Source organism: Setaria italica, chromosome V (assembly GCF_000263155.2).
Source record: "Setaria italica strain Yugu1 chromosome V, Setaria_italica_v2.0, whole genome shotgun sequence".
NCBI lineage: Eukaryota > Viridiplantae > Streptophyta > Magnoliopsida > Poales > Poaceae > Setaria > Setaria italica.
In genome coordinates this window covers 36,827,416-36,847,331 of record NC_028454.1, presented here as the reverse complement: position 1 = coordinate 36,847,331, position 19,916 = coordinate 36,827,416, and the positions used below count along the sequence as shown (strand labels likewise).

At 46.0% G+C, this 19,916-nt stretch overlaps 4 protein-coding genes across 4 annotated transcripts in view; 1 reads left to right on the top strand and 3 right to left on the bottom strand.

Moving 5' to 3' along the window:
- LOC101771114 overlaps nucleotides 1-929 on the bottom strand; it is a 3,347-nt gene extending 2,418 nt beyond the window's left edge. Inside the window, exon 1 of the mRNA XM_004969891.3 lies at nucleotides 593-929. Coding sequence (XP_004969948.1) covers nucleotides 593-890 — 298 coding nt within the window. The 5' untranslated portion in view covers nucleotides 891-929. The remainder of the gene's footprint in view (nucleotides 1-592) is intronic.
- A 993-nt stretch (nucleotides 930-1,922) lies between these two features.
- Nucleotides 1,923-2,892, top strand: LOC101770719 (oil body-associated protein 2A). Its single transcript, XM_004969890.1, has 2 exons — nucleotides 1,923-2,217; nucleotides 2,306-2,892. Exons 1-2 carry the CDS (start codon nucleotides 1,923-1,925, stop codon nucleotides 2,761-2,763), a joined length of 753 nt encoding a protein of 250 aa, XP_004969947.1. The 3' UTR covers nucleotides 2,764-2,892.
- A 71-nt stretch (nucleotides 2,893-2,963) lies between these two features.
- Nucleotides 2,964-5,024, bottom strand: LOC101769788 (protein NRT1/ PTR FAMILY 4.3). The gene is made up of 2 exons (XM_022826723.1): nucleotides 4,827-5,024; nucleotides 2,964-4,750 (listed from the first exon to the last, which is right to left on the bottom strand). Exons 1-2 carry the CDS (start codon nucleotides 5,022-5,024, stop codon nucleotides 3,281-3,283), a joined length of 1,668 nt encoding a protein of 555 aa, XP_022682458.1. The 3' UTR covers nucleotides 2,964-3,280.
- Nucleotides 5,025-8,449: 3,425 nt separating this feature from the next.
- Nucleotides 8,450-13,731, bottom strand: LOC101770316 (MACPF domain-containing protein CAD1). Its single transcript, XM_004969889.3, has 6 exons — nucleotides 13,241-13,731; nucleotides 12,844-13,082; nucleotides 12,515-12,710; nucleotides 11,374-11,557; nucleotides 11,061-11,224; nucleotides 8,450-9,330 (listed from the first exon to the last, which is right to left on the bottom strand). Exons 1-6 carry the CDS (start codon nucleotides 13,529-13,531, stop codon nucleotides 8,728-8,730), a joined length of 1,677 nt encoding a protein of 558 aa, XP_004969946.1. The 5' UTR covers nucleotides 13,532-13,731; the 3' UTR covers nucleotides 8,450-8,727.
- Between the last annotated feature and the right edge of the window lie 6,185 nt (nucleotides 13,732-19,916).

Sequence of the window (19,916 nt, the reverse complement as noted above, 5' to 3'; positions counted from 1 at the left end):
CACACACACACACACACACACTCTCTCTCTCTCTCTCTCTCTCTCTCTCTCTCTCTCTCTCTCTCTCTCTCTCTCTCTCTCTCTCTCTCTCTCTCTCTCTCTCTCTCTCTCTCTCTATATATATATATATATATATATATATATATATATATATATATATATATATATATAGAGAGAGAGAGAGAGAGAGAGAGAGAGAGAGAGAGAGAGAGAGTAGTATGTGCTCTGTGATTCAGCGCTTATCAGAACAGGTGTGTCAGCATTTCCATACTACTATAGTTTTACTTTCTCAGTGTACAAGATCTGTAACATAACTTTCTCAGTGTGCAAGATCTAAAATTTTCGGATTAATTGCCACGATATACCTAACTAGTGTGAAAAAACAGCAGTCCGAACTCTGAACCACCGTAAGCACAGCACACCGTGCAATGCAGTACTCGCGTTACCAATTACAACCACACCAATTCCTGTTACGCAGTTGACCGAAATACTGTACGTACGAAACCTCCACTGTAATATCTAGGATTTAGGGACAGGGGAAATCGGGAACAGTTTGTGCGTAGATCGAATCTTAGTAGGGCGGGGAACTCACGCTCGCGCACGCCATGGACAAGGCGTGTGGTCGGGTCGAGCCGTCCGAGGCTGGAGGCGTGCGTGGCGGGGGCCGGGGGCGAGCCGCGGAGCCGCGAGGCCTCGAAGAGGAGCAGCGCGACGGCCGGGAGGAGCAGGAGGACGGGCCACCACCGCGCCACCAGCCGCACCGCCCGCTGCCCCAAGCTACGCGCCGCCGCCTTCCGCCTGCCGGCGCGGGGACGCCGGGTCGGTGCCGCCGCAGCACCGTCTTCGTCGGAGACGGTGATGGAGATGCTTCGGATCGTCGACGACGGCATCGGGAAGAAAGCGGTGGCGAAGTGGTGGCCGTGGTGGGTTTGCCATTTAGCGGGTGGGTGGGCTCTCGGCCTGCGTGAAACCACCAGACCTATGGGTTTGCCAGATTGTTTGGGCAGCGAAATGCGGCCCAAACAATCTGGCCTGGCTCGAGTTTCTTTTCTTCTATCTCTGTCTGGGTTCGGAATTCCAGGCCCTCCTTAGGCGTCTGCCGGTGATGATTGGGTTCGCTAACATGAATGATTTTCCTTTTTAACCAGATCAGTATCCAACGTAGAGTAGAATTATACAACCTTAACTAGAAAACTAATCAGACAGGATGATTTCAATCACAATATTAATTATTAGAGATAATATAGAAATTTCTCACTATTATTATTGTATCTGAAATTTTTTAAAAAGACGCTCTTTGAAGGACGTAGGGAATAGCTTAGGATTATACAACTTTAAGATATGTAACTGCAGTCTTTAGATGATTGGTGCAGCTAATGGTCATTCTGTGGTTTTGAGTGTCGGGGTGTTTCATAAACCATATCTTGTTTTGCCGAGCTCCTAAAATTGATTATGTGTTGAGTTCAGGATGAGCTCTGCTCAAACAATTTTTTCAGAGAGAAGATTCTCCACTAATCATGTGAAGTGATTCTCTAAAATGAACTAAAAGGTCGGTTACTTGGAAAAAATAGCTTCTTAAGTGATTCGCCATTCTAATTTTAAAAATTTATACAAGAGAATCACTTTTACCCAGCGAAATCTCGGATAACCAGCTTGCTCGATAAACAGCCTCAATGCCTCGGAATCGGCGATATCTATATAGGGTCAGTCCGCGCCTCAGAACTCGACATTTGTCGCCACAGCTGTTTCGCGCATCTGCCACCAAAGTCGCATGCCACCCGCCACGTCGAAGCCTCGAGCTCACATACTCGATACGTGTCGCACGGCGCCACCCCAGCCGTTCCCAATCTCGCTCTTTAAAGAACGCGCCGGGGCGCACGTACACGTAACGCAGAGCCGAGCAAGCCAATCTCCGAGCTCCGATGGCGTCCAGCGACGACAAACCCCTGCCGACCCCGGCCTCCGCGACCGCCGGCGGCGGCACCGCGCCCCCGGGGCAGCCGACCGCGATGTCGTCGAAGGTGCTCGACATGGGCGCGGCGGCGACGCAGTCGCTGCAGCCCGTGAAGCAGGTGAGGCAGCACGTGTGCACGTTCGCGCTGTACGCGCACGACCCCAAGCGGCAGGTGGAGACCCACCACTACGCCTCCCGCCTCAACCAGGACTTCCTCCAGTGCGCCGTCTACGACTCCGATGCCGCCGACGCGCGCCTCATCGGTAACCCCGCCCGGCGTGCACCCACCAAATCTTTGCGTGATGGTGTCTTTGTTAATTGGCATATGCATCTTTGCAAAAATGTCTGCAGGCGTGGAGTACATGGTGTCGAGGAAGGTGTTCGACACGCTGCCGGCGGAGGAGCAGCGGCTGTGGCACTCGCACGCGCACGAGATCAAGGCGGGGCTGTGGGCGAGCCCTCGGGTGCCGGGGATGCTGGAGAAGCCGGAGCTGGACACGCTGGCCGCCACGTTCGGCAAGTTCTGGTGCACCTGGCAGGTGGACCGCGGCGACCGCCTCCCGCTGGGGGCGCCCGCGCTCATGGTGTCGCCGCAGGCCGACCCGGCCGCCACCGTGCGCCCCGCCCTGGTGCGGAAGCGGGACGACAGGTACGGGTTCTCCACGGAGGAGCTCCGCGCGGCCAGGGCCGACGTCGAGGCGCCCGCCGAGGAGCACCCGGGCCAGGCCGACTACTGGCTCCGACACCGCAAGGGGTTCGCCATCGACGTCGTGCCGCACGACATGAAGCGCCACGCGCCGTTCCCGTGAGCCGCGGGCATTACAAGATGTTCTGTGTCGCATGTGTAATAAGACCAGACGAAGTAGTATCGGGCAGTCTTGTTGAACTCATGAATAGCATGTATTATGTTTATTACCAGTTTATGGATGTCTAAATCAGCCGTGCATGTCTCTCCTCTCTAGCCAGCAAATTACTCACATTGGTACTTAAAAGAAATTTTGCCAAAAAATCTTCAAATAGTTTCAGCTTTATAAACAAGAAGCTTCAACAACTAAAACCCGACCCAAGCCATTTCCGCAGGAGCTTATGTGCTCTGTGCTGACCGGCCAAAGAGTTCGTTAAAAAAAAATGCTCTGTCCTCATACAGAGGAGGTTCCCATCACTCCACACACACTCTGCTTAGTGATGCCAAGTGCCAGGAAAACGTTCTGGTGGCCTCAAACAGCAACATGACGAAGTTTGCACGTATCCGGTATAGCAACGAAAAGGCTCACGAAGAGGACTCCCGAATGAAGAGACTGGCTAGGATAACCGCTACACGATGCATCACACTTGCTGCTGCTGCTGCTCGGGTGCGTCCGCGGGCAATGCATTTCTGTACTTGTACCAGCTTGCCCAGAAGATGTAGTTGAAGAAGTTGAGGGTGCTGAGCACGGCGAGCAGCCAGAAGAAGAGGTCGAGGTGGTCGCGGTTGATGTTGTTGCTGGCGAGCCACCCGCCGCTCGCCGTCGATCCCTTGGTCGCCGCGTTCACGGCCTGCACGATGATGGTGCTCATGAAGTAGCCGAACGACAGGGAGCACCACAGGAACGACGACGACATGGACTTGAGCGCCCGTGGCGCCTGCGAGTAGAAGAACTCCATGAGGCCGACGTAGGTGAACATGTCGGCGATGCCGAACACGGAGAACTGCAGCCCCAGCCAGAAGCATGACATGGGCAGGTAGTCCCTCCCCGGGATCATGTCCATCATCCCGTGCCTGGCGGCCACCTTCTTGCGCTTCACCTCCACGACGGCGGCGATGGACATGGACACGATGGAGAGCACGAGGCCGACACCCACGCGCTGGAGGTGGGTGATGCCGGTGGGGATCCCCGTCAGGTGGCGCGCGATTGGCACGAAGAGGATCTCGTAGATGGGAACGGCGAACATGAGGAAGACGAGCGGGATGATGGGCATCGAGGCCACCGGCATGCTGAAGCGCTTGCTGAGCCTCGTGTCCATCGTGTTGCCCTGCCCGATGGAGAAGGTCTGCAGCTGCGCGAGGCAGGTGCCCATGATGATGGCGCTGCAGAAGATGGGCACCATGGCCAGCACCGTCTTGGCGTGTTCCACCTGCGTCACCCGGCACTGCCGCCACGGGTTCGGCGCCGCGTCCTTCGCTGTCTGGACTATGGCCGCCCTGTCCAGGAATCTGAAGGGCCTGTCCCTGTGCGCCACGAACTCCGTGTCCGGGGAAGCTTTGTTCCTGCTGATCTCGTACAGCTCGTCGGGGTTCTCGGGGAGCGGCAGGTTCCTGTTCCTGAACGCAGCGACGTAAACCTGGAAGATCTCCGTCAGCGCGCTGCTGCCCTGCACGGTGGCGATGCGGTACTTCGGCAGGCCGGCAATGAAGACGATGATGGCGAGGCCCATGACGCCTGTGGCGGCGGCGAACCCCCTGTACCAGCCCCATCTGTTCTGGATATACACGAACACCGTGACGCTGATGGCGCCGCCGATGCAGAGGCTGAGCAGCAGCCAGTTGAAGCAGCTGGACATCTGCAGCTTCTCCTTGGGGTGCTTCTCGTCGAACTGGTCGGCGCAGTGCGCCGGCAGGGCCGCCTTGATGCCCGCCGACCCGATCGCGATCAGGTACAGCGCCAGGTAGAGGTGCACCTCGTTGCTGCCGTGCACCCGCTGGCAGTTCGGGTCCAGGAGGGACTCGCACTTGGGCGGCAGCAGCCGGTCGTTGTGCGCCTGCAGCATTAGCAGCAGGAGCCCCTGCAAGAAACGCCCACAAGGGAGAGATGCAAGCTAGCGTGACAAAGCAGCAGGAAACCATCGGCTCGGATTATCCGGATGATACGCAGGCATGGGATGCGATTCCTACCACGAGCTCGATCAGAGATGATATGATCACGGTCATGTATCTGCCGATGAAAATGTCGGCGAAGACGGAGATGAGCACGGCGACCATGTAGCTGGTGCCCATGTAGTTGGTCAGCAGGTTGGAGGCGTCAGAAAGGGGGATGTGCATGACTTCCATGAAGTACAAGATGAGGTTCACGGCCAGAGACAATGAGGCCATGTTCTCAAGTCCGAAATTCGCTGCAAAAACGACCAGCAGTGCTCAGAGTGTTATGGTTGAAAGACGACCTTTCTGCTTGTTCCTTGGTCGCTTACGGCAAATCCGGTAACTAGTGTCACATGATTAATTTCTCCTATTTATGTTGCTAAACATACATTGTTACAGTGGTTAATTTTACTTTTTCAGAAATTGCCTATCTGGCCTCTCACTTCTTTGTTGTACATCCAGCTTGGTCAGGCGTAATTCTCCCGATCTAGTATGTAATGACAGTGAAATTGCTACTATATAGAATCAACAAGAACTAGCTTAATAAAACATAATAAGCAAGTTAGATATATACCAAACTGAATACATGGGGCTCAAATGAATTAGTTTAGCAGGTACTTTTACTTGCGTACTTATGCAATAAAATTCTGAATGCAAATTCAGTTCAGAAACTACTAAGATTTAATTGCTCCTTTTCTGTCTAAGAGAGATTGCAAATATTTACCAAGAATGAATAAAGAATTGAGAGCACCGCCATGGCGCCCTCGCAAAGCAGGTCTTCCCCTCCAATCAACCTTCCCTTCAATGACTTCGTACCTGTTTCCTCCAACGACACGTGTCTCCACCTAGTAGATATAATATATATGAGTAACCAAGTCACACCTTTTCTCATCCTTTTGGCTAGGATCAATTTTTTGAAAAAAAAAACCATTTCTTTACAGATATGGAAAAGTAAGCATCAAATGAACCAAGAAACGTACCATGGAGTGATCTACTCCGCCGTTGGCTTCGGGTACTTTGCTTTGGCCCTTATAAAATTGTATAAGAAGCGAAAAGGAAGTGAGGGACAACAAAGTGGGAGACGGAATCAATTTAAGATAGCAAAATAAGCCATCAATCTAGCTAAGAGTCATCTCAGGCACATCATTAGGTGAGTATCAAGGGACAGATAAAGTTTCTTCATGAATGAGTGCGTGCTATTGTTCAGTGAGAATCAACAAGCGTGGGGAAGCAATAATAACACAATTAGGTCCTCATTTTTTTTTGCTAAGTGATCAAAAATAGTGCCCATCAATGTGGATATATGATGTGTGAACTTTTCATTTCATAAATGTTTATGTTTGTTTGGAATCAGATCAGAACTTAGCAAATTCACTCCATAAAAAGAGGGGAAAAACTAATCCACTGGCCCCATTTTGACATTTTATCCATGTACAACATATAAGGTCATAGCAAGCATGCCTTTTACGCTACGCAAAAATAAGCAGTTAAGCGCTTGTCGTTTCAAAAGAACAAAAATGGTAACCAGTATATTATATACCATGGAGATGGAGTCTGCTTTGATCTTGGCTTCAGATACTTGGCTCATGTCCTCGCGTTCCTAATAAGATTTGAAGAAAAAGGTATACAAGTGAAATCATTGGAATGATGAGAAGTTGTAAATGGGTGAGAGAAAGCAAGCTACCATTTTGGCCAAGGACTATCTGAGGGGGAGAAGCAGAAGGTGCAACTGCAAGGACATTTAAAGTGTGCTGCATGAACGAGCCTTCCTAGGATTTTCTCTTCATTTGTTTATTCTTGGTAGTCTTTAATACAGCTTGGTGCATATGTACAATCACAGCTGCCAGACACTGGAATAGAACTTAGCAAACTCAGTGCACACAAGAACTAGTCACTTTGATTGGTTAGCTGTTCCTAGCATAAGCTATGACCTGTGCTTTGATACCATGTAACTTGTTTACTTGCTGATTGATCTGTCCTATACATAGTGGAAATCCTAGCACAAGTGATTACCCCTGTTTTAAACTTTAGTACTCAGCAACTTTGTCCACTTGTTCTGTCATGCATAGTAGGCTCTGCAGGGAAACATCCACAGATGTGTTTTTCAAGGACGGGATACTTCAGTATGAACGGTCTGAAAACGACAGCATGTGTCTCGTTCGTCGCTGAAGCTGATCAATCCGAAGCAAAAATCTTTCAGAAACAGTCCCTGAGAGCGCGACATTTCATTGGAGCATTGCTTGCCAGTTGCAACCAGCGCCGGCGTTGGTTTACGTTGGATTTTGCTAGACAGCACAATGAAACTAGTCCACAATTATGCGGAGACGCCAAGAATGTCCCCGCGGAAACACCAAGCCAGAACTCGCAAGGGCGCAGGAGGAATCTTCAGCTAAGAATTCTCCCCGCCTGCAGTCAGCACATTTCTGTTCCTAAACTGAAAGAGTTGCCCTCCAACTAATTTTTTTCTAGTTTGCAATTAGATACATGTACATATTTTTAAAAGAGGAGCACTGGGGCACAACTCAAACTGAAATTAAAATAGTGCAGTCAGAAGAAAGTTTCTTTTCAGTCGATTCAACTTTAGTTTCTTCAAATGCTGAGAAGGTCAGAGGCTTTGCAAATTGGCAGGCAAAGGGGAAACAAGTCGACGTCCCATTTGTTCCATTTGGGAGCATCTCCTGATGTCCATCAGATGAGATGCCAAAGATCAGTTCCATCAAGCAGGAGCAGCAGTAGAAAGAAGAGCACGTCCTCTTATTTACAGTTACAGTAAGAACGACTCTCTGTAACCATTCATGTGATATTTTTCAAACTATGTTCCTATCCTGGACACATTATGTGTAACAGACAAGCACAAAATAGCAACTTCCAAGCAGATAGGAAACACAACAAGACATAACATTTATATGACCTATGAGCTAAGCTTCCAAGCTGCACGAATTTTAACACAACAATGATTTCACATATCACAGAAGATGACGGGATGACGGTGAATATCTTGATCCAGTCAAAATAAATGATATTGTTCTCGTCCTTTACCCAGCCGGCCTTATTAATCAAGCAAAGCTATAAGCAGAAGCAGAAGTAGCAGCAAGAACATTTCTCGTACTTCCGTTAACAGTGACTCATTGCTTCTCACTTGGAAAGAACAGCGACTCAATGTTACCACACCTCTGATCTTTAAAGCTTGGTTGTCCTCTTGACACATTCATGTAATAGACGGCCACAACATAGGTACTACTAGAATGATAACAAACACAACAACATAAACATGTTTGTAAACTCCAAGTTTGCTTACACTAGCACAAAAAGGATGCATGAATTTCAGGAAGCATTCATGTTGCATGTTACAAAAGAAGCGATGTATTCCCTGACCCACAGAGGCAGTATGATTAACTAACCAAGCAAAAGCTTTGAATGACAGAACAAACTTTGAAGTCTATTATCAACTGAAAACCGTGCCAATCTGCAATAACCACATCCACTGCCACTCTGTCAAAGATAATATGTGCTACAACATGAATCATTTAATCGAAAAATGCAATTCGACCAGATGCACAACTTGCATTGAATTTGATTAACATAGCTGTTAGCACTATATATGTACCCAGGAATGCATAAAGCCATAAACCGATTATGTTCTGCTGACAATTTTCAAAGGACAAAATCCCAATGCCAAGGGAATTAAATACATCAATTCCAGTGCCACGCTCAGATGGCTGTGGAAGAGATGACAGGTCAGATCAAATACTTTTGAACTCGGCATAAACACCTTCATGCTACTTTACTCATGGGATCAACAAGAAGTCAAGAAGCATGAATCCACATCAAGTTACAAGGGAAAGGAAAGCCATACATGAAAAACGAAAGAACAAATGCTATCTTTAAACACAGTGCTCCATAGCAGAGTGAGTGAATGAATGCTTTCAACATTTGGTTAATAATTCAATAAGGAGTATTTGGCGCGCACAACAATCCTGCCCTTCTCGACACCCAGCTTAGCTCCCGTGACCAGCCAGTGGCCAGGCGCATCTTGTGGGCCCTTCAATGTCTCTGTCATGTCAACGATCTTCACAAGTTTAGCATTATCACTAGAGGATGATGAAGATTCATCTGTTCTCTGAGTCGAAGAACTTGATGGGCTGTGGTCCCACACTGATCTTCTAATTGTGCACCCAGGAACTCGGGAGAACAAGAGTTTAAGGTGGAGAACACTCTTTGCACCAAAATCCCACACTCCCAACTGTGCTCCTGTGACAATATAAACACCGGACAGATCTGTAATATTTGTTTCAGTGTACTCTATGGGCGCCGTGCTGACATGAGCAAAGTTCTTCCATTTAATTGGCTCAAACCATCGGCTATCCTGTTCTTCAGGGCCTTGCCATTTTGGAGGTCCAATTGTAATATGGGAGTCCCAATGAGGTAGGAATATTTTCGGTAATGAGCCAAGGTGCTGCAAATGAATAGCCAGACGGTTCTGTTTGGCTCCTTCCAAGAGCAGTTTGAGGCCAACAACCGGTCGACGCCCAACAGAGATCTGCACGTATCTCATTAAAAGTTAGCATGTTTACCAGAAAATAATCCCAAACATACATTTGAAAGCGCCATTAAGCAAAGTAGAGCTCCCCTAAGTTCTGTATTTTGGGCCTGTTTGGATACAAATTCCTAAAGTTTAGGGTTGTCCTAAAGTTTAGGATTCAGAAATTGGTAGTCCTAAAATTTAGGAGAGGGCTGTTTGGATGGAATCCTAATATTTAGGATGTTAGAGGGAAAATAACTTTTTTACCCCCAATTACTCCTCTAAATGCTCCTGCACTGTTCACGTCATTAAATGCTTGGGGAGGGCAACAGGGGTAAAGGGGGGTTTGGGGACCACTTTTAGGAGAAAAAGGACCCATTAGGATGCCTTGGCCCTCCTAATGAAAATAGCCCTCCTAAAGTTTATGAGTGCACTTTTAGGACCCATGTTTGGATGCACAAGTCCTAAAAGTGTCCTAAAAGTGGAATCCTAAAAGTATCTACCACATCGAGGTGACATTGTACGAGGAACTAAATGAACTTTTTTTGGGAGGAATTAAAGTTACACTACACTATTTTGTACCAAATTGCAAGAGATACAGAATATATCTTCTTTAATGACTTAAATGCACAATAGGTACAACAACTTCCATGGTGTGCACGTCCCACATCCAGGTCATATAACTTGAGCCTTGCTCAAATGAGTCTATGATTTTATTTAAGTAGTGCATAGCAGGTAAAAGTTGCATACAGCGCAGTGGTAAACCCGGGGACACGTGGTGTTGACTTATGCTGATAACCTCATTTTCTGCAGAACTTTATGCTAGGTTGCAAATGGAGATTAATGTGTTCCAAATTACACGAATAGTGTAAGAGGAACAAGAGTTATGCAAACAGTGTTATCAATGTAATTTGATTTGCCAAAAAAAACTAAAGTCATTTCTACTAGTACTTTTATGTAGCACCTGAAAAATAAGCACATCACAACAGCCACAAACTGAGACTTAGCATGAACATTATCCTCTTCACCCTGCCCTCTATTCCTCTCCCTCTCACTACTTCTGAGGCATTAGCCACCTCCTAGCCAACTGGGGGTCACTGAAGGCAGCCAAATGCACCCAGCCTCCATTACTGCCGTTTGTCACTCTGTAGATGCCGCTTTCACCTGTGCATCCTCCTTGTTGCCACTGGTGGGCTCCAACGCACACTCCCTGCCTGCCTTGTTGGACTCTTGTAGGGCGAAAAGGGGGAAATGAGTCAAATTGACGAGGCAAGAGTGCAAGGACGTGGAGAGAGATAGAGGGGGGAAGGTGTGAGAGAGACACCGAGGGGAGTGAGGAGGGCTTTCCTGCAAGGATACTGAGCATAAGCCATGGTGGCATCTGACTAAAAAGCATTGCGTGCCTAGGTTTGCCATCGCAGTGGGATTTGGACTAGCTATGGATCAACAAAACCAGTGACCCACTTGAGCAACAACCATGTCATATGACCTTGAATGCACCCACTTTTGTTGTACCCCTGTTGCGATTTACTCATACTTGTTCTTCTACATACAGCAGAACCCTGATCTTAAGAATTATATTTTTGTTCAGCTCAGTACAAAAATATTGATGATGGTAACTGTGCTTTACAGATCCAGAAAATACAATATATGATTTTGTGAGAGCAATTAAATTAGCCTTTTTCTAGTGTAAATTTGAAAAACAAACTATCTACTTATGTGAGTGGATTTAAGGGGGTAGCCTTTACCTGTTCTGTGCTAATGAAGAGCTTCGGGCCCATCAAGCTAAACTGAAGCGATGGGCAGACAGGTTCCTTCCTGTGGTGACCAGCAATACCTGGTGGAGCTGGAGCCCAAACTAGTGGGACTTGAAAATCTAAGAAGTACTGCAACTCTTCAATTGGAGGTTTGTCTGGAAAATAGAACTTATCAAAACAGCATATTGAAGAGATATCAAATGATATGTTAACTTCGAGCTCAGGGTATTAAAAATGCATATTCAATTTGCAAATTAGTTGCATAATTGTATGGAGAAAATAAGTGTTCAAAAGCATATCTTACATGTCAAGTATAGCTCAACTGCACGAGCAAGGTGCTTTTTTCCTGGTACATCATCAACAAGAGAGACAATTGAGCGAAAGGTCATGCCTATGACATCTGGAGCTGAGGCAACAGTTCCTTTCCAGTCACTAAAACTTTGAACGAGATCACAACCACCCCTCCTTCTGAATATTACTGTCATATCCTGTAAAGGATAAAGCAACATTGTTTTAATCAATGTTTACATATGAATGCTGGGAATCATGTGCCAGTGAGGAGAGTTCTATCTACAGGCTACTCTACAATCCCCCTCTCATTATTTGTACATGCACCTTATGAAATTACCTACAAAGCTAGATATGATTTCATCTATGTACCTCTGTTGTTACTGGTGACATAATTTTTAGGCTGAGATATTCTTGGGAGTTCATGTGGTACTCGTTGGTGAGGCTGGCTCTGATTGGAAGTACATTATTGTGGCGATTAATGTGCTTACTTGCATAGGCTAGTATATTTCCTTAGAGCAGGGCCAGTGCAATCTGAAAGCGAACCAAGGGGAGGTTCTAAAACTCTGTGGGAACCTATCATGTTTTCAGTTCAAACAGAGAGCAATGAACAAATGGAACGTGCACAGCTTCGACAGAGAACAGGCAAGCAGACGCTCAAGTTGAGCATAGCACAGTTTTCTCCCTTTTTTGATGTGGATCCCACTAATCATTTTGTACATTAAAGCTACAGAACCAAACTTCTGTTTGCTTTTCGTCTGCTCATTGGTTCTAACCAACACTAGGCATGCTCTTATCAAGTTAACTACAGTTCGTACTAGTCTACTATTCTGTCTTTATAACACCGCTCCAGCATGCACTCAACAATTCCTGTTTTGCCATTGAATGCACACATACAAACAATCTTCTTTCATTGATTGTGACTGTTTATTCACAATAGCTAACACATTTTTTAAAGAAACCTCAAGGCAAGCGTTCATAAAAGAGTAGCCATGGTGCACGAATTATCCTTTGTAAACAAACAGTTGTATAACAATCCAGGCAAATCAATTAAGGTAGTCTTGACATGCTTTTGCTACCATAAACCATCACCATCACATGTGGGGGAAAACCTCTAGTAAACTTGAGATAAAGAGAGCAGTAAGGAGTTTGCTAACCTTCTCGCTGTAATTGATAGGAATTGCATTAGACTTATTTTCCACATCTGAGAATCTTTCCCTCCCAATTTCCCTCACATAATTTTTGAATTCCATCTCGGACAATTGGGATGATGAATGCTGCTTAATATATACCTCATCCTTACCACCAACCGTAACAGAGGTAATAATATGGGTACCATAATTCTCGATAAAGCTACAGAGAAGTGAAACAAGAGTGACCTTCAGCTGATGGGGTGGGTAAAGTACTTGGCGAAGAGTAGTACAGAATGGTGTTGATCAGAAATGGATCCTGACAATAGTATCAAATAAGAAGATTACCTACTGACCTAGCCAATGCTGATGGATCCCAAACATTTGGAATCGCTCGCTTAACACTCTCAAGCAGAGTAAGTTCTTGACTCGTGATTATCACTCGAAACAGAGGCAGAGAATAGCCATCAATCGCGAGGGCCTTCGTAGCCGCAGCATCGTTCTTCCATGAACCGGTGAAGCTGAACAGCGAATTGAAGGAACCCAGCGGTACGGTCTCTAACAAGCATGACTTCCTGTTGAAAAACTCAGCCATCTGCCAACAAAGGCATCAGAATCAGATAACGAGAACTGAACAGCCGCCGAGCTTAGGACATCGACTAGGATTCAGATCACAAGTGCACGGCAAACAGAACAGAAAGCCGCGCACGATCTGATCGGAAGTTCCCAATCGGGACGAATTATCCTGCTTACCTGCGGATAGCTGCAGACGAAGGGCTCGTCCGCGGCTGCGGGGGGCGCGCCGTGGGGGGCGGGGGGCCGGATTCGCACGGGGTTGCTGGGGCACTGCTCGACCTCGACGTCTGGGGGCACGCTGGAGAGGACGCCCCCGCTTATAAGGGGGATGTCCCGTGCGCGGTCCTCGTCGAGGTCCACGAGCCTCCCGGCGCCCTTGCAGTAGAGCAGGCGGTGGTCGCCGGCGGCGTCGAGGCCGCGCCCCACCGCCTGCAGCGCCGCCTCCAGGGCGGAGCCCGCGAGGCTCATGGCTGATGGGCCCGCCCCCCTCCGCTCCTCCTCTTCCTCCTACTCCTCCGCCGCCTCGGGATTCGCGCGGACTACCAGAGGGGGAAGACCGGCAGGAGGTCGGGAGCTGTCGCGACGGAAGCTTCTGACCGCCGCTGTTGCTGTTGATCGAGGAGAGAGAGAGAGAGAGAGAGAGAGAGAGTAGGGGACACGGTTTCTGGGGAGGACCGGAGGAGGGGAAGGCGACTCCGGTGCTGAGGTGGTTGGGTTTGACTGGCTTTTTTTTTCTCCATTTCTTTTTTTTTTCATATTACAATTTCTTCCTCCCGTTGGTTATGCGTATTTCCCCTTGGCGATTTGCTGTTGTTAATGGCTTTCAATGTTGTCATGCTAGCCAGATATTTCAAAGCACGCTTTCAATGTTGTCATGCTGTGTGTGTTTGAAAAGTGGCTTGTTTTCTCTTGATGGAATGCATGGCTTTGAACAACAGGTTGACTTTTTGTTTTGGAATCTGGTGGAAAAGCTCACACATTGTAAGATTTTTCAAAAAGAGGCTAAGGAAAAAAAGAATTATTGTGTAGCCTTTTCTTTTTACCTGGGTAGTTTTACCAAAGCTACAAATACATTTTAAAGAAACAAATCCTAGATATTTAGAGTTACAATTTACATATCGGCCTTTTTTCTTAGCTTGGAATCATACACTAACCTTATGCGAGTTTTGGCTGCAAAGAAAATGTGGCCAATAAAATTGAAGTCATACTTATGATGATAGTAAATTGTATCCATGACATGTGGAGATGGCAAGTCGTAGCAGTGAAAATGAACCAAATAGCGATATATGAAAATGTGGTGCGACCTAACCTTTAGCATGTTTCACCCTGAACCAAACATGCACTTAAATAGTGATTAATATAAACACCTCTTACCCTAGAGTTTCATCCTAGTTCTCGGCTTTGCCCACTTGCAACAATCTTATAGTCAGAATGTTCACTTACTACTTGCAAGTATATCAGCTTAGTATGCATGTACCCATACATTGGCACGCACGTACGTCATGCTTTGTGAATATTTGTTCATAAGGTTGATATCTGGAGGTTGTTGTGGGAATTAGGAGTAATCTAGCCATTCCATAGGATCTTTAGAGAAGGAAAAAAACCGCCGCAAATGAAATTCTAAATAATTAATTCTTTGTTCTTAGAAGTACCCGTAGGTAGTGGTGATAGAAATAAATTGAAGTATAATCAAGCAGAGTTGATGGAAATCAGAAAACTGCTATGCTATAAGAGATTGCTATTAATTTGGTCAATAAGGGCTACTCTTAGTGGGGAGTTTCATGATGCTACGCTATTCGCGCAAGTAATAAGGAGTTACGATTCGTAAGTAAGTTGTACAATTATTTTATTTTGTTTAGGGTGCGATTCGTAAGTAAGTTGTACAATTATTTTATTTTGTTTAGGATTCGAGAATCACAATGAAGATGACTATAGTTTTGGGTTTGTCTTGATTATTTGACCAAGGTAGGAGCACGTAATAGGGTGGGTTGACCTTAAGTTCGGGACAAGTCAATAATGGAAAAGATCCTCATGTAAATAATGGAAAAGATCCTCATGTAGTAACTATTTGTTTTAATTAAAATTTGACCAACTAAATTTATGCTCAAAGGTCCACCAAAGTTAAGCATTTTTTATATGCAAGCCCTATATCTCTTCTTTTCCCACACTGGAATATATTTTTAATGCAGTGATCATTTCTCTTTTATCCTCGTATTGTCTCTCCCACCATCATATTCCTATTCATAGAGCAGAAGAATTACCCATTTAGCCGAGGCACCAACGCTACAGTGCATGTTACTGTGCCTACCTCACGTCCCAATTCACACGATGGAAAAACGCACAAGCTAGAGTTGTCCTTTGACAGTTTGACTCGAACACTTAGAGCATGATTCGATGCTTGCAGCCTCTCCATCCAGGCTCCTGGGATGCAAGGTTTGCACGTTCGGATGCCTGCGCTAGGGGTTGGGCCAGGCCCCCGGGGTGCAAAAGCGGCCTCCCAGCCAGGCTTCCGCCGTGCGGAGAGATTGGATGTTTCTTCGGAGCCTGGCTCATGCGATGCACGTAGAAGTATGTAGCCTGCATGTCATAGAGGTAGGAGATGCAGACATTCAGGACCTGTTCGCTTCAGCTTGTAAGCCGGCTGAAAAGCTGAAACGGCTGATTTGTTGTGAGAGGAAAATACTGTTTGATGGCTGATAAGCCGGCTGAATAAGCTGAAGCGAACAGGCTGTCAGATAACCAATTACTTGCTTTTTATAACCTGCACGTGTGGATTCATGTAACCAAACAAAGAGCTATGGCATGTCCTCGGACCGGCACCGAGAGCCTGGTTCGAACGGGCCTGGCTAGAGCTGCAGCATCCAATCACACCTTTACGCGTCGTGCTGCTATGCTTCAATCAGTGTTGCCCGAACTGCGGCCTGGTTTGGTTCACTTTCTTAAATTTAAGCACCCGTCACATCGAATGTTTAGATACTAATTAGGAGTATTAAACGTAGACTATTTACAAAACCGATTACATAAGTGGAGGCTAAATGGCGAGACGAATGTATGAAGCCTAATTAGTCCATGATTTTACACGGTGTTGGTACTGTAAAGAGTTTGTAGTGAGGGAATATTTATGCTTATATGTTCGCATCGCGAGCTTAACCTCCACTTATGTAATGGGTTTTGTAAATAGCCTACGTTTAATACTCCTAATTAGTATCTAAACATTGATGTGACACTTGCTTAAAAATAAGCAAAGGGAACCAAACGCCCCCGTATCACTTCCGTGGTAGGGAACGCGTGTCACTGTCAGCGCTCCGGGTGCCATGTCCTTGCCTCGCGAAGAAATCGATGCAGCACGGACTCCGGGGATCGGCCACTTCGCCAGCTTGCCTTCTCCACTCCGCCGCCGTACCGCGCCGTCCACTCGCGGGTCAATGATGCGTAGGCGAGGAGGTGCCGCTATGCCTGCTCCACATCTGGTTCTCCGTGCGCCGCCGTCGCGCTCTCGTGCCACCGCCTCTGCCCTCTATCGGATCCACCTCCACGGGCCCCAACTTCCTTGGCTCCACCGCCGACAACCATGCCAGTCTGGGCGGCGGGCAAGGCGAGGCCGAGCGGCGTGGATGGCGCAGGCGTTTTTGCTTCTGTGGCCGAACAACCGGTGGATGAACGCCCGCCAGTGTAGCTCGCGAGCCCAGTTGGTGCATCGATGGCGCGGGCAACATGACGGCTCGGTCGGGCAGCGGGACGCCGGAACCCCAATGGCCAGAGCAGCGCGGTCAGCGTGAGGACGCGCAGCGGCGTGATCGCGTGGACAAGAGGCCACCGGCGGTGGCCCACACCATCGTCTTTGCCAAGCGCGAGGTCCATGGCTAAAACCTGTCGGCCTCCATCGTTGCCCCTCTCCATAGCTCCCAAAACCAGATATTGCAGTTGCAGCATCAATGATTTCTCCCTTCCCCTTTCTTTTATTCATCGTTGCGTCTTGGTGAATTTGTTATGTGCTAAAATCCACTCCTCTACTCTGTTACTGCAGCTGCCTGCAAAGTTGCTGTGCTAGGCAATCCATGTGGAGTAGGAAAATCCATCAGTATGTAACTCAGATTGGAAAATGGCGACAGGCTCAATCCTCCCAACACCGATCTCGATTCTGTTGCGAGTTGCTGCTACCTGATTTGGGAACCTCGAATTCGACAATGGCTTGATCTCGAGTTCCATCGCCGATTCGCCGGTGAGCCACCCTCCTTGGCGTCTCTAGACTATAGACCCGTAAGCATGCCGGAACCTAATGTTGTTTTAGTGGAGACGTAAAAAACCATTACTTTGCTGTATTCCCAACGTCATCTGCTAATTGCTCTAGGAAACATCATCTACTAATGTTCTTCCTCATGTTCTTGAAACATCATTGCCCCTTTTGTTTCCAAAGAGGATGACATTTGGGATTCTTATCTCTCTTTTTTTTGGTTGGGTGCTGGACAGGTAGTGGAGAAGCATATTCAGCCTCATGCCCTGGCTGTGATGATTGTGATGGTTAGATTGTGAGGGTTATTGGAGAGTGTATCTTATTATATATGATTAGGTCTGAGAGTTAACCCTACGCATCAGTTGCCATGAATGGTGATTTTTTTGTTCTTGCACTAGCTACCCAGTACCTCTGTATTTAATTGTACCAGGGACAGAAAACATTTGCATATGGAAAGCTTACAGGATTAAAATGGTGTTGTGGTTGAGGAAATATTGTTGTTTTTTTGGTGATCTTGCCCCTACTTTGAAGTTCAATTGTGTTAAAATTGGTTTTTGGAAAGAACGCAGATGATTTTTGAAATATTGTTTTAAGCGCTTATAGTGCTACAAAGTTCATTTTAGTATACTCTAGCACTATTGGCTTCTAAAAATCTACCTGCATGAATTGTTGTTGTGTTTCTGAACTCTGAAGAATGCTCTGGTTGGTAAAGGCTGAAAGAGAATCGGAAATAGATTCACCATTTTCCTTTCTCAAACTATGATGGTGATGAAAGATGACAGCGATAATGAATGCACAAATGTGTAGGCAAGGTAGAGTTGATAAGTGCAATAGACACAGTTTGTCCTTACATCTTCCGCCCATGAAGCAGTGATTAATATGATTATGCAGGTGCTTATTGAAGCCTGCAGGCCCTGCACCAAATAAGGGAAAAGTTTCATCACCTAAGATGTCGGCATGTACGTCCTCATCTGAAAAATCTTTTTCGCCGTCTGTCTCAGTGTTGACTAATGATAATAATCGTTTTGAATTTATCAAGTCCATATGGATGGCCAGTTCTAACTGATGTTTATTTTATTTTTTTGTTTATCCGAATATTCTACGAAGTTGATTCAGTCCAAAGAATGTAAGTGAACATCTTTGATAATCCCTATTGCATCAACTTTGCTGTTCAGTTTAGTGAGTGTAACCAATTTCCATAGCCAGACATTTAAGCGAGAGCCTGCATATCTTGGAACATTTCACCCAACATATGGTCCTTCAGATAATTACATTATATATATAGATCCTTCGTACTGAAACTATAATAATTCAGATTACGTTTCCACTGTGGAATTGAAATATCTTCACAGGGAGTTTAGATCATGATATTCGCTCTCTAACAGGTATCCGCTCGCTCCTACTTCCCAAGCACGATCGTGTCTTATTGTCTTATATGAGTATGTTACGCATGAACGTATACACATATGAGTATACAGAGCGCGGCGAAGCGCGCGTCCGGTGCTAGTTAACGAGGATGAAGAGAGGAAGCTTCCCATGAAGACTTAGAGTTCCAGGCTATTTGACTGCATGTGGTAGATGGAGCTTTGTGCCGCGATAATTATTATGTGTCGTAATATTTTCTTTTAGACATCGAGTCATTTTGTAATAAATTAAATATCTCCAATAGATATTATTCCGTGATTCATAAAATGAAGTCTATGATACTCCCCGGTTTTCCTAGAGCTTAAATTTCTAGGGAAAGGGTAGAAAATAGTAGGGAAATCGATTCACTAGAGCTTGAATTCCTAGGGAAAGGGTAGAAAATAGTAGGGAACTCATTTCCCTATAGATTTTTCGTAGGGAAAGTTTCCTAGGGAGGGATTCGGTGAGAAAGAGAACATTGCCCTAGGACACGCCGAGAAACCGTAGGGAACATTTCTTTCCCTAGAGGATTTTAGTTCCTAGGCGAAGTTCCTGACGTGGCATTGGATGTCCTACATGTAAAGGTACTTTCTCGTGACATGGCAAGAAATATTCAAATACATATTTTTGTTTGAATTTGAATGCGAATACCAAGATCATTACTTTAATTTTTCTAGGCATGACATGTTCCAGATTTCCAGAATCAACACCAAGTAACAACTTTTATTGGATAATTACAAATTCCATTGGAAATGATTCTCCTACAACTTTATTTACAAAACATGAAGAACATAAAAAAATTTTAGGGCCTGTTTGGCTCACTAGTGTTAAAGTTTAACACCCGTCACATTGGATGTTTGAATGCTAATTAGGAGTATTAAACATAAGCTAATTACAAAACTAATTGCACAGATGGAGTGTAATTCGCGAGACGAATCTATTAAGCCTAATTGTACATGATTTGACAATGTGGTGCTACAGTAACCATTTGCTAATGATGGATTAATTAGGCTTAATAGATTCGTCTCGCGAATTAATATATGGTTATGCAATTAGTTTTATAATTAGTTCTTAGTTCTCCTAATTAGCATCCGAACATTCGATGTGATACTGTTAAAGTTTAACACCTCGTATCCAAACATCCCCTTGAGCCGCGCGTAACAGACATTAGGGTGCATTGATACTAATTCCATGCACATTATTTCAAACCATTCA

Bases quoted from the DNA above. Each gene is read 5' to 3' on its own strand.
- LOC101770719 (XM_004969890.1), top strand. From the start codon at position 1,923: ATGGCGTCCAGCGACGACAAACCCCTGCCGACCCCGGCCTCCGCGACC. The intron at 2,218-2,305 runs GTAACCCCGCCC...AAATGTCTGCAG, and splicing joins CGCCGACGCGCGCCTCATCG to GCGTGGAGTACATGGTGTCG.
- LOC101769788 (XM_022826723.1), bottom strand. From the start codon at position 5,024: ATGGCCTCATTGTCTCTGGCCGTGAACCTCATCTTGTACTTCATGGAA. The intron at 4,751-4,826 runs GTAGGAATCGCA...TTGTCACGCTAG, and splicing joins CATCTCTGATCGAGCTCGTG to CTTGCATCTCTCCCTTGTGG.
- LOC101770316 (XM_004969889.3), bottom strand. From the start codon at position 13,531: ATGAGCCTCGCGGGCTCCGCCCTGGAGGCGGCGCTGCAGGCGGTGGGG. The intron at 12,711-12,843 runs GTCAGTAGGTAA...ACTTCTCTGTAG, and splicing joins GATCCATCAGCATTGGCTAG to CTTTATCGAGAATTATGGTA. The intron at 11,225-11,373 runs GTAAGATATGCT...TCTATTTTCCAG, and splicing joins AGTTGAGCTATACTTGACAT to ACAAACCTCCAATTGAAGAG.